This window comes from Molothrus aeneus, chromosome 10 (genome assembly GCF_037042795.1).
Source record: "Molothrus aeneus isolate 106 chromosome 10, BPBGC_Maene_1.0, whole genome shotgun sequence".
NCBI classification, from domain to species: domain Eukaryota; kingdom Metazoa; phylum Chordata; class Aves; order Passeriformes; family Icteridae; genus Molothrus; species Molothrus aeneus.
Window position 1 is genome coordinate 10,857,163 of NC_089655.1, and position 13,090 is coordinate 10,870,252.

The following is a 13,090-nucleotide window of genomic DNA, read 5'->3' on the forward strand; positions in this document are numbered from 1 at the left end:
AGAGACACTTTCTTTTTCTGGCTGTCGGAAAGGCCTAGAAGGAGAGTCAGGCAATGAAGTCCTGTGTTAGATCCAGGAGGAATTCTCAGGGACGTGCACAGCACTGCACTGATGGCCGTGGAGCAGGCGCTGGGTTCTGGGAGCGCCGCGTTTCCTCGTCGGTCTGAATTTACCGATTGCGTACGAGCAGCTTGGCGGAGCGGCCCAGGCCCCCGCTGGCCGCGTTGGCTGAGCGCGGCGCGCTCGCTGCGGAGGGAGGACAGGGAACACGCGCGGCGGCGGCGGAGGGCGCGGGCCCGGCCCTGCCCGGCAGACCTCGGGCAATCCCATTGCCGGGATCGGCACAGCAAAATGGCGGCCGCGGCGTCCGGCCGCCGCCGGGCCGGGATCGCGGCCCCGGCCGCAGCCACCGCCCGCCTGCCGCCCGCGGAGAGGCCGCGGGCGCGGTGTTAATGGCGCGGGGACGGGGCGCTCCTGCGCGCGGGCCGAGGCTGCGCCGGCGGGGACGGAGCGGCGGCAGGTCAGTGGCGGCTCCCGCGGGAGGGGCCGCGCGGGCACCGCGGCTCCGCCATCAGCGGGCGCGATGCGGGGCCCGCGCGGGGGCCGCTCGCAGACGCACAAACAGCGCGAGGCCGCCGCGCCGCACCGGGGCCTCGCAGTGCGTGCGGGCGCGCAGCCGGCGCGGGACGGGGAGGCGACGGCAGAGCCGTCCGCGGGCCCCGCGTTCCCGTGGCTGCGCAGCGCAAAGCCCGCATCGCGCTGCGCGGGACGGGCCGGGCCGGCACTGCGCGGGGGCAGCGCCCCCCCGCGGGCGGCGGCGGCCGGGCCGGGCCGGGCCGGGGGCGGGAGGGGAGGCCCCGGGGCCAGGGGGAGGCCACCCGCGGCGGGAAGGGCCGCGGTGGTGGGAACGGAGCGGGAACGGAGCCGCCTCGGAGCGCCCGGGCACGGGCACGGACTCGTCCTACGTGTCCGAGCGTGGCGCTGCCGAGGCCGCGCGGGCTGTTCGTGCGGTGGGAGAGCCATGGGAAGCGTAAAGCGGGGAGTGAGGGAATTAAGGTCGGGATGCCAATAGTGGGGAAGATCCCCGCTCTGAAGGAATGCTTCATCGCGACCCATCAGAGGTCTGTTAACACTGAAATACTTTTAGGCTACATTCCATCACCCCACCCCAGCCCCCCCCAGCTGTCGAATTAAAAGAGGAAAACGCAAAAAAACATTTAAAGTAATGGTCTTCTATAGCAACAGAGAAGGAAGGATGTGAGCAGCGAGAGTCCAAAGAGAAGGTCTCTCAATGCAGTTGAAGAAGTAACGTGTAGCTCTGTAGAGTGAGCGCTAAGCTACACGCTCCTGCGAGCTATTGAAAGTCATTAGACATCATTAACATCATTAGACACCGTGAACACGGCCCTGCATGCCCAAGGTTGCAGTGAGGCTGCAGCGCCCTGATCCAGGCAGACCTGCTGCCGACATAGGACTGGTGAAATGATTCCATAAAAAACTGGGCAGTCGCCGTAGCAGTGATGGTTGGACAGTAAGTTTCCAGGTAAGCAAGGGTCAGAGCTGGGGTGATGTGTGTGTAGGGGGGGGGATGTACTTGTTTGGGAGTTTATATTTGTTGGGGATGCCTGCCTCCATTTCAGCTCTAGAACAAAACCTGTGTCCTTAAGGAGACTTGAGATATAGGTGAATGTTCCTCCTCAGCTGGAGAAGCCAGCTGGAAACAAAACAGAGACTTCAGAGTACCTTTACAGAGTGGGGTGAAACTGAACATAGGGAAGATACGGAATGAACATATTTCTGTAGTGTCCTGTTGGTTAGTATCAGAATATACTAACACTTTAAAAACCCAGTAGAAATTCACGGAGTAAGAAAACAGGGAGAATTCTTACTACAGTTCATCTTTTATCTTGATGGTTTTGATTTTGCCTGGGTACTAGCAACTGCCCCTAATGCTTTGGAGTTTTTTTTGTTATGCCGCTAGCTTGTCTTTCAAATTTAGCTGACTGAAGTGGAATAGAATAATCTCATATGTAATGGGGTACACTCGCCTGACAATGGGTTTCAAAAGATAAGCAGAAGTTAAAAGAATATTCCTAGATTGTAATTGTTCTCTGTGGTAGTAAAAAATTTGTATTTGGTATTCATGGGCCAGTAAAACTTATTCTGAACTCTTTGTTGACTTCAGAGTAATGTTAATATAAAAATTAACAGTAGCTTCTACTCTCAGCTCTGTCCATGTAGAGCTGGCTTCTCTATTTATAATTAGCAGTGTCATCTATGAATGTAGTCAAATTTGTGTTTGGATGCATCAATCTCTGATCTTGACATTAACTTTTAATACTACTTATTTTCATTTGTGACTGCTGTTGTGGAGTGCTGTTCTGCTGATGTCAGAAAAGGTACTGTTATAATTTAATAAACCTACTGATCGTTACACTTAAGTTTCAGGTGAATATTTAAATCTGATTTTTCCAAGTGATTCCAACAACTTTTAAGGACAGGTTAAGTCTATTACTGTTTTTGCAGAAAATCTGCAAATATTACTGTAACCCCCAATCAAAACTTCTGCTGTCCTGAGCCCAAAGTTATTCATAGGTGTACCAAAGACCATTAGGTAATGCTACAAAGGTACTGTTGAGATGCCTAAGAAATTATTTATGTCTGGATTGAGAGTAAAAAGTATGAAATTAACATACAGATTTGTGGGAAAAAGGGATTAGTTGGCTGAGGAGTTTTGTTGCCCTTTAATAGGCCAAATGCTATTTATATATGTATTAGGAAAAATTTACAAATAAAACTAAATTTTCTTCTGTAACTCTATAATAAAAATCATACTGAAGAGTAGTTACATTCTGAATGGACCTTCCAGTGTTTTAATGAAAAATATTTAATACTAACACGTCTGAAAAGTTTGATCTCCATGTATATTGGTTCTTGGTAGTGCTCCCTTGGAAAGTGAAGAGCAGGTTTTCATTTTACAGGATGAGCTGCAAATGGAATGTAGAAAAATTTCTAAAATACTTCATTTATATTTGTGTGCTAGGTAGGGCATTTTGATTTTATAGCATTTCAGACAGGTTTTTCCAAATGCAAGAAGCAAGACTGGTGAAATAGAAGGCAGTAGAGAATCATTACAGACATGAATAAATGGTTTGAGATATGTGTAGTTTGAGATGAAGAAGGAAAAAGTGTTGGCTCTGAAGACTGATTTGCTCTGGAATTTTTATGTGTAACTTTCCAATGAGATATATAGCTTATGGTTTTGCACACAGAAAGAAAAAATTAAATGACCAAATAGCAAATGATCATTTCTACAATGTTGACAGAAGGAATCTAGTTTAGTATTTTACTTAGCATACAAAATTGTCCAGGACTGCAAAAGCTGTCAGTCTATGTACATGGCAAGTAGAAATTTAAAATACTCACTTTTGTCCTTAGGAAGATAAATTTTACGATAATTAGTTGAATAACAAGACTTGCACTAAACCCACTTAGGTTTGTATGCCTCTCAGCATGGCATTAGCAGCCTGATACACTTAGCAGTCAGTCTGTCAGATGATGTGTCTTTGAACTAAAACCAGCTGTCTCCAATAAAGAAACAGAAAAAACACAGGCAAGTTCCTGTGGGGCAGTTCACTGGGAGGTAGAGTTGACATCATTTATTTCCTATACTCAGGAAATAACCCTATCAATAGCTCCTGTTGTGAAATGTTTTTGATGGCTGATAGTTGGTTTCTAATACCACATCACATGAGCAAGTCAGATGTAATCTCAGACATTGTCAATGAGAACAAGGAATCAATTATGGAATAGTGGCTGCTTGCTGGAAGAAAAGAATTGTCAGTATGCTTTCTGTAGACTCCATATGCCAAAAACTATCTACAGTTACATCTGAATTTTCAGATACCCAGCCAAAGCACATAACTGTATCTAACCACTGTGAATTTCAGGTTGCCATTCCAAATGAGTAAATATCACTTAGTGTAAGCCAAATTAGTGTCATAAACAAACCCATTATAAAGTATGATTTTAACATTTCAAGGCACAAAACATTGCATCTAGATTTACAGCTGCTGAGAGTGATCAAATAATCAAAATAATATTCATGTTTGTTTCTGTCACCATTATATTGACGAATTTGTTTCTTGACATCCATGGCATATCATGGGAAACATCAGAGGTATTTTTTGTGAATCACAGTTTTGTTCTGAATTCTGTGCACTGAAAATTCTCAGCCATCAAAGTCTATTAGAAATTTTTACTAATTGCAAAGACAACACCTTTCCTGATAGAAGCAGTGGCCATGCTGGAAGGTAAAAATTTTACTTCCAAGCTTCATCTGTAATGTACCAAATTACAGTCTGGTTCATAGTATGTTTGGTTTGTCTTCACGGTAAAGTTGTTGCTGCTTTTTGTGTAATTTGATTTGCAGGGACGTAGTTTGTGGATTTGTGATAAAAGTGTTCTGAGTGTAATTAGATGAGTTAGAGCAAGAGTGTGTATGACTTCTATTACTTAACTTTGTGATAAAGGGCCTATTTTCCAGAACAGATTACTTCCCAGTGTGATAATGGATATGATGGATATGATTCGTGCTAATTAAATGGATACGATTCGTGCTAATTAAATCGTAACTATATCAATATTTTAGAAAATAATTGTTATAAAATAATAAAGGAAAAGTATATGTGATTAGTGTTACAAAGCAGATGGGCCCCTTTGTAAATGGTACACGTGAAAAACAGGATACAGGATGTAATACTGAGATAAGCAAGATCCCAAAACAGAATCGGCCTTGGGATGAACAAAGTTGGGATGATTCCAGAAAACAGAATCAGCCTTGCGATGAGCAAAGTTGGGATGATTCCAGGTATGGAATCTAAGTAGTGGTTTTATCTATGAAATAATATGGCTTATTTGGAGCATAAGGCTTATTTACATAACACAAAGCTTAGTGTGCATGTACAACCTGTAAGGTTATTCAGAGGACAGTGAGGAAGATGGTGAGCCTTCCTCTGAAAAGACCACCAAAAAGCCAGGAGACCCCCTAGCAGGCAGTGGAGCATGTGCTATGCAGTATAGTGATGTAGATTTCAGGAATCAAAAGTAGGAGGAGATTTCTGGGAAATATTAATGAATATGTATTAGCATACAGTAGATAAATGTAGTTTGGATTCCTTTGTTTTGTATGTGAGGCAGGGTGAGGAGCCCTCCCCATACCCTGGTCAGTTTTGCTTATGCTTGTGTAAACCTTAGTCATACTTAATTAATCACTGCCAAATTTTTTTGCATATGCTTGATTATATTTAATGTACTTGATTGTATTCGTTTATATAAAATTGCTGTTCAATTAAAATTGCTGCTAAATTCAATTTTGTTGATTATTAAATTAGACATATAGAACTTCATTCATAACACCAGTATTTTGGGTGAATGAGCCAATGTGTTCTAAATGGCCATTGCTGTTTGCTTAGTGAATATGGGTTAAACCTTTATTTTGCCATTTGGACAAACCTATCTTATATATTGGCATTCTTAACATAAAGTATTTGAGGGTAAAAGTCATAGTAAAATTTTTAAAGCTGAACATTAAAGTTTGGAGCAGCAGATGGAGTATTTAGAAGGTAAATCCTGACTTACAGTGTTGTAATATTTTAGCCTGTCTTACAGAATTTCTGTCAGTAATATTCTTTAAGGTGCATTTAATTTCCACAAGTTTAAAGAAAAGGGTCTTTAAGAAGTGTGATTTTTTTTTACTGTAGGATTGGTAAGTTCCACTAGCACAACTATTTCTTCATGACTTGAAGTCAGAAAGGGACAGTAGTAGTTCAAAAGACTACTCCAGACCTGGGGAAAAAAGGAATAAACCTCATTATGTGGTACAGATCTGAATTTGAGAAAAAACATCTGGTGAAAACCGATTTTCACCAGATACAAAATTCAGTTGGGAAAAATTGTCAAAATTCAAATTCAACTGGCAAATTAATCCATTTTTTTCTAGAATATTTTTCATTCATATTTTGCATATTTTTTCTCAATGGAATGAACCAGTATATTCATATAGTAACAGCCTGGCTAATCGAAACAGTTTTTTTCAGCATTAAACCTAATTATTATATATTAGCAGTTATTTAATGGTATTTATTACTGCAATTAAATCTTACTATTTGAAAGAAACTAAGAACATACTATCTAATTATAAAATGTGAACACTAAGTATGAACTATAACTGAAGAAAAGAACTCTCTTATTTTCTACTTGTCATTCCATTATTTTCTACTTGTTTTACTCAGAACTTGTCAGTCAATTTAAAGTAGTGTAAATTATTGAGGGAATTTAATCACTATTCAAAAAAAAATCTCTTCACATAAACAGTATTATAGGTACTTCACTGTTGTCTACCAAATTGTGTTCCTTGTGCATTCATTTGCTTTCCCTGAAACTGAGACTCTCTTGCTGTGATTTAAATATGAGCTTAGTAAGGAGGTCAGATGCAGCTGTGCTGTGAAGTTGGTGTCTGACAAACAGCCCAGAATCAAAGTCCTCCTCTGCACAGAGCCTTGGCAACACAGCCTTCCCCTTCGGCTGTGCCAGGTGCCCCCGTGGCATGCTGGGGAATTCCATCCAGGCTTCAGGGAGTCCTTCGGCGTGACCCTGAGCAGCTGCACCCGCTGGCATAGCAAAAGGCATCGGTGATTCTCAGTGAAAGGCTCAGGATGGACAGCAAGCTCAAGCCAGGGGAGAGTGAGAGGGATGCTCTGCCTCCTGCTGAGGAGCTACTGGTGCTCCTGCCTCCTTGATCTGGACAGACATTTCCTGCAGTAGTGTTGGCACCAGAGAATGTATGGCTTAAACCTGAAATATTATGACAAAATTTTACTCATTCTTAAACTTTAAAAGTTAATAAACTAAAAAATATATTAAAAAATATAGACTATAAACTTAATGTGTAACTGAAATGGATGAAAAATGCCTTCTAATTTACTTTTTTTTCTCTTGTAGATGACAGTCATGTCCCATTCAAAGGACCTCAAGGACGACTTCCACAGTGACACTGTACTGTCCATTTTAAATGAACAGCGCATTCGGGGTATTTTATGCGATGTCACCATAATTGTGGAAGACACCAAATTTAAAGCCCATAGTAATGTGCTGGCAGCTTCAAGCCTTTATTTTAAAAACATTTTTTGGAGTCGTACTATCTGTATTTCAGGTCATGTACTGGAGTTAGATGATCTCAAAGCTGAAGTGTTTACAGAGATACTGAATTATATCTACAGTTCCACAGTAGTTGTTAAGAGGCAGGAAACTGTAACGGACCTTGCAGCTGCAGGGAAAAAACTGGGAATATCATTTCTAGAAGATCTTACAGATGTAAACTTTTCAAGTTCCCCCTGTCCCTATTCATATTGTGTTAATGAAAAAGGGACCGTCAAAGAGGAAAAACATGAAAAGCGACATGAAGATTCTGCTGTGACAAATGGACCACGAATTACAAATGCATTCTCAATTTTTGAAACAGAAAACAATTTGTTTTCTCCCCTTGATTTGAGGGCCAGCTTTAAAAAGGTATCTGACACAATACAAGCTCCCAGCATCGGCCTCGACAGAAGCGATGTGTGCAAAGATGCTGAGCCAGCCAGTACCTTGGCTGAACACTCCTATGCAGTTTCTTCTGGGGGAGATACTTCACAAGGAGCACCTTTTGCTGACAAGGACAGCAGCCCTTCATACCAGGTGGGTGAGGACCGCTATGAAAATCACCAAGCCACCCCAGTCATTCAGCAGGGAAAACAAGCAGGTAGTACTCCTAAGTCAGCCTTTAAGCCCCAGGGTACTGGTTTGGCTGTAGCCAAAGTGCCAGCCTCCACTCTAAGCGCTGCAGAAGCCCAGCATGAAGCAGTTGGTGATCAGACAATTACTTCCTTTCCAAAACCTCAGAATAAAACAGGAGATTTACATGTATCCAGAGAAGAGGGAAACACTTCTGCTAATGTCTCTGCATCTGGGGCGACAGTCACTCCACCTGTTTACAGTTGTAACTATTGTGCAAAATCATTCAATGACCGGGTGTTACTCACTGCTCACCTTCAGCTCCACTCAGAGCATCAGGAAACTTTCATATGCAAATACTGCAGCAAACAATTTGCAAATTTAAATATACTGGAAAGTCATGAACAAGTCTGCATGAGATCAAGTAACTTACCAGCTCACAATGGAAATGAACAAAATTTTGCAGATAACTGTACTGCTACAGAGGGACGGAATGGAAGCTCCTGTGCAAACACAGAGCCTCCTTTGTCTGAAAACAGCATCACTGATTGTTCTAATGCAAACTGCACTTTACCAGAAACAGATCATTTAGTTAAAGTCGTTGATGGGCAGATATTATACACTTGCGTTGTTTGCAAGCGTAGTTACGTCACCCTGTCCAGCCTTCGCAGACATGCAAATGTGCATTCCTGGAGGAGAACGTACCCTTGTCACTACTGCAATAAAGTCTTTGCGTTAGCTGAGTACCGCACCCGACACGAGATCTGGCACACCGGAGAGAGGCGCTACCAGTGCATTTTCTGTCTGGAGACCTTCATGACTTACTACATACTGAAAAATCACCAGAAGTCTTTCCATGCAATTGACCATCGCCTGTCAGTAAATAAAAAGACAGCCAATGGGGGATTAAAACCAAATATGTACCCATACAAACTGTATCGACTCCTACCTATGAAATGCAGGCGACTGCCTTATAAATCCTATCGAAATTCATCCTATGAAAATGTTCCAACGAGTACCCAGGCTAATGAAACTGCTTCTACTAACTGTTTCATTCCCAGCTCTATTAGCTCTGAGCTACCACCGCTGAATTTCCAACGTAGTATAATATCAAACAACAGAACTCTGGCCTTGGATACACCTTCAGGTAATAATGCAGCATCTTCCACAAATACTCAGAATTCTTTCTCTGGAGGAGTAGGTATCTTAAATTCTGACCTGCAGAGGGACTTTTTCCCAGCTGAAAAAAGAGTTTCCACTGCTGCGAATGACTCAAGTTCACAGGAGTGTGATTCCTCAGTTGTGTCTTTAGGTAATGTGAATGAAAATTCAACCTCTGTCATTAGTTACAGCAGTTCTGCACCCTCTGTTATAATGCACAGTAGCAGAGTTTCTTCAGTAATAATGCACAGTAAAACAGTCACTTCCATAGAAAACAGTAAGACAGAATCTTCAAATAACCCACCCAGTCAGTCAGTCAGTGATGACTCTAAGTATGGGTCGGATAATTATGGGAAGTGCATTACAAAATCAAAAACTATTAAGGATAAAAAGAAAACACTGCTGTACAACAGAGCAGAAGTAACTGAGGATACACAGCACATGACAGGATCTGAAGGTTCATGTAGCAAAACTACAAATACTGTCCAAGAGTCCAGTAAAACTGAAACATACATTGCAAAGCCTGCCTTACCTGGAACGTCTGCTGACAGCAATGTCGCACCTCTTTGTCAGATAACAGTAAAAATCGGTAATGAAGCCATTGTAAAAAGACATATATTAGGATCTAAGCTGTTTTGTAAAAGGGGCCGAAAATCCAAACACGAGTCCAAACAGGACAATCTCACTGAAGAACCAGAAATGGAGGTAAAAGAAAAAAGCCCATCTAGACTCTACAGCTCAGAATGCCTGGAACTGACAGAAATGTGTGATGATGTTAGTGACCAGGACTCCAGTGATAAACCCTGGAGACCTTATTACAACTATAAACCAAAAAAGAAATCCAAACAGCTAAGAAAAATGAAAAAGACCAAGTGGAGGAAAAAGCACGGAAGCAAGAGCACTGGTATGGAAAGCCACAACACGTGCAGTCGAGAGTATGCGCTCAGGAATGCTCCTGAGGAAAAGGTGGTCAGCCAGGAGGATAACACAGAAATGCCTAATCTTCACTGTGAGCTCTGTGAAAGAGACCAGTCTTCCACAGCAGAAGCTCAAGAACATGTACACTGGCATGTAGCTGCTTCAAAGCCTTACATTTGTGAGTTATGCCAAAAACAATTTCAAAGTCCATCCACTTTAAAAATGCATATGAGGTGTCACACTGGGGAAAAGCCCTACACTTGCAAAACCTGTGGTAAGTGTTTCTCAGTTCCTGGTAATCTACAGAAACACGAACGTATTCACCTGGGTGTCAAAGATTTTGTCTGCCAATACTGTAATAAGGCATTCACTTTAAATGAAACACTCAAAATACATGAAAGAATTCATACTGGAGAAAAACGCTACCACTGTCAGTTTTGCTTTCAGAGTTTCTTGTATCTTTCTACCAAAAGGAACCATGAGCAAAGGCACGTACGTGAACATAATGGAAAAGGATACGCTTGCTTTCAGTGCCCCAAAATTTGCAAGACTGCAGCTGCTCTGGGAATGCACCAGAAGAAACATCTATTCAAAAGTCCAGGCACACAAGATAGAAAAGAACAGTTTTGCAACGAAAGCACTAAACTTTTGGAAAATCCGCATTTCCTTGGCTCAGAAGGAAGCAAAGTGAAAAATACACAAAATGTAACTACAGAAGTTATACTTTGAGTGACAATTGTGCAAAAGAGAAGAAAAATATATATTGGAGAAGATAAAGATGTATTGAATGGGGAAACGTATCAGTAAGGTCAAATTTCTTCATCTAAATGTGTGTCAATATATGCAAAAAAAAAAAAACACAGAAAAACTAGTATTTGCAATAATACATATTTAATTTGCAACACCCAAAATACTTTTGCCACATCAGACTCTAGCATAGAGAGAAAGAAAAATGGCCAACTCAAACCCTTCTACTTAATATTACAAGAAAGTCGTCACTGAACTATTTTACAGTCCTGGTTTTGAATCAGAATTGTTTGAAGCAAAAGTAATGAGTAGGTTCATGGTGTATTCTGTAGAAGGAATTTTTGCTGCAGAAACCATACATCGCATTTTTTATTTTTTTTTACAAAAGTAATGTGTTTATAAAGGAACTAATTGTAATCTTGTGTATTCTAAAGTGAAGGTGGGAGGGGTTTCATGGGCTTGGGTGTGCCGAAGTACATTTGAGTTCTGCCATGCTTTTCTGTAATTCAGCCTTTACGAAACATATTCAGGAGTTTAAACTACTCTTTTCCTTTCCATATTCGGTTTTGTAGTTACCATAATAACTGTTAAGTCTAAGTGGAGGTGTGAGAAGTATTCCCAATTTATATATCTCTCAGACATTTAATAAAAGTTCAGTGGAACTTGCTATAGCCAGTCTTCCAAGCTGCATAAATCCCTGTGTCAGTGGCCTGGAGAACTCTTCAGGTGCATTGGTCTAAAGAAAATTGTTCTTACGAAACAGAAATCCTGTGTAGAAATGTCCACCTCCTGGTGGGTCTGCAACTCTTGTCTTTTAGAAATACAATTCTTCTCAACAGAAGGACATGTAGACAGTTTCCCTCCTCATCCTGGAATAATGCCTGGACACAAACAATAGAGCAACTCCCCGTAAATACTTTGAGTTTGAGAGGAGTAGGTAAATAAGACTCTTGCTTCCATATATATCCCTGAGGCTGTCCCTGTGTATAAACAAGTATAGGGCCAGTTTGTGGGGTTCCCTGTCATCTCCATGCCTTAAATGCAACATTTAACCTTCAGATGTCCCTTCTCAGTGATCCCACCAACCCTTCCAGCAGTGTCCCGTGGCCACAGCAGAGAGGGGCCGGGAGCGGGCTGCTGGAGGAAGGAGTGTCAGCCTTCCTGCCTCCCTCAGCCTGCCACTCCAGAGGCTGTGGGGAGCCTGCAGCTGCACAGGACACTAAGAATTGGGAGAATGGGCTTCTGGAAGACAGCACCAAAATGTTCCAGTTAATACTGTTTTGTGGAAGTGTGATTCATTTTAACTGAGATGCTTCAAAAAGTCTAAGCAGGTGTATGTCTGCAAGTTGCATTTTATATGCTAGGGCTCTGTTGTACCGTATCTGCATTTCTGGTAGTCATGTTCATCCCTGTGAAGTGTTAAAAAATTAGGTCATGACAAGGGTTAGTGATTCTTGACTTCATTCTCTGTGATGGTTCACAATTTGTTACTTAACTTTGTCTTCTTGAATATTTTAAAAGAAACTATAGCTTGGGTACAATAAAACTACAGTTGAAATGATAATACAGTATTGATTGAAGTAATAATACAGTCCACTTACTTATTCTGTCACTGGTGAATGCTATGAACCCTTTGAGAAATTTTGGTTTCATGGCAGCTTTGGTTCCATTTAAATAAGGATAATAGAATAATAAACACAGGAAAGTGTAAAGATGTTTCAAAGAAAGTACACAAAGATATCTTCTGAGTGGACTTGTATGGTGATAAATATAGACCAAAGCAAATAAGGTAGAATATTTATAAATACAAAGATAATTTTACAAATATTTTATATAACTGTATAGTTCATAAGAAAAATAATGTTAGCTTGTGTTAGGTTTGGGGGGGTTTGTATATTTTGATAAAAACACAACAACTTTGTAACTCTGTATATTCTCTACAGTTTATAGCAAAGCAGTTTATAGATGGCAATGTCATGTTTATAGTTCAATTGTGGCACTTTTACTACAAGTAACATGTTGCAGTAATGAATCAAGTATTAATGACCAAATTAGAATTAAAGTAAGTGTAAGAGAACTTAAATGCTATACGTTGTCAAAGACTGTAATTTGCTACATAATCACATCTGTATTTTTGTTTAGAAGAAATTATTAAATGCAGATGTTAAGGATTGATAAAGAGTCTAATTTTATTTTTAGAAAGAGTGATTATAACTCTGTTTTTGCTTAATTAAAATAACATATTCCTATTTTTCTGTAAGTCTGTCAATTTTTTTAATTGTTCTAATACTTATATAATCGCTATGATGCACAGATACGTATCTTCTGATAGTTATTTCAGTGGAAGATTAAGCAACACAGTTACCGAGTAGTAAGGTCAGAACACTGAATTGAGAACCTGCCAGAGCTCAAGGGAGGTGATGGTATCTCCTGGCATCATACAGGGTGAATGCAATACAGAACAGAATCTACCTGCTCAGTCTTTCAGAGG

At 41.2% G+C, this 13,090-nt stretch overlaps 1 protein-coding gene across 2 annotated transcripts in view; it reads left to right on the forward strand.

Annotated features, from left to right (window-relative positions):
• The window catches only part of ZBTB38 (zinc finger and BTB domain containing 38), a 30,676-nt gene extending 17,817 nt beyond the window's left edge, over positions 1-12,859 (forward strand). Inside the window, exons 1-2 of one of the 2 annotated variants that reach the window (XM_066556350.1) lie at positions 1,056-1,543; positions 7,003-12,859. In XM_066556350.1, the coding sequence (XP_066412447.1) occupies positions 7,003-10,581 (3,579 nt within the window). In that variant the 5' untranslated portion in view covers positions 1,056-1,543 and the 3' untranslated portion in view covers positions 10,582-12,859. Of the gene's footprint in view, positions 1-1,055; positions 1,544-7,002 lie in introns of those variants that run through there. The other variant, XM_066556349.1, reaches the window with a different exon arrangement.
• Positions 12,860-13,090: the final 231 nt, after the last annotated feature.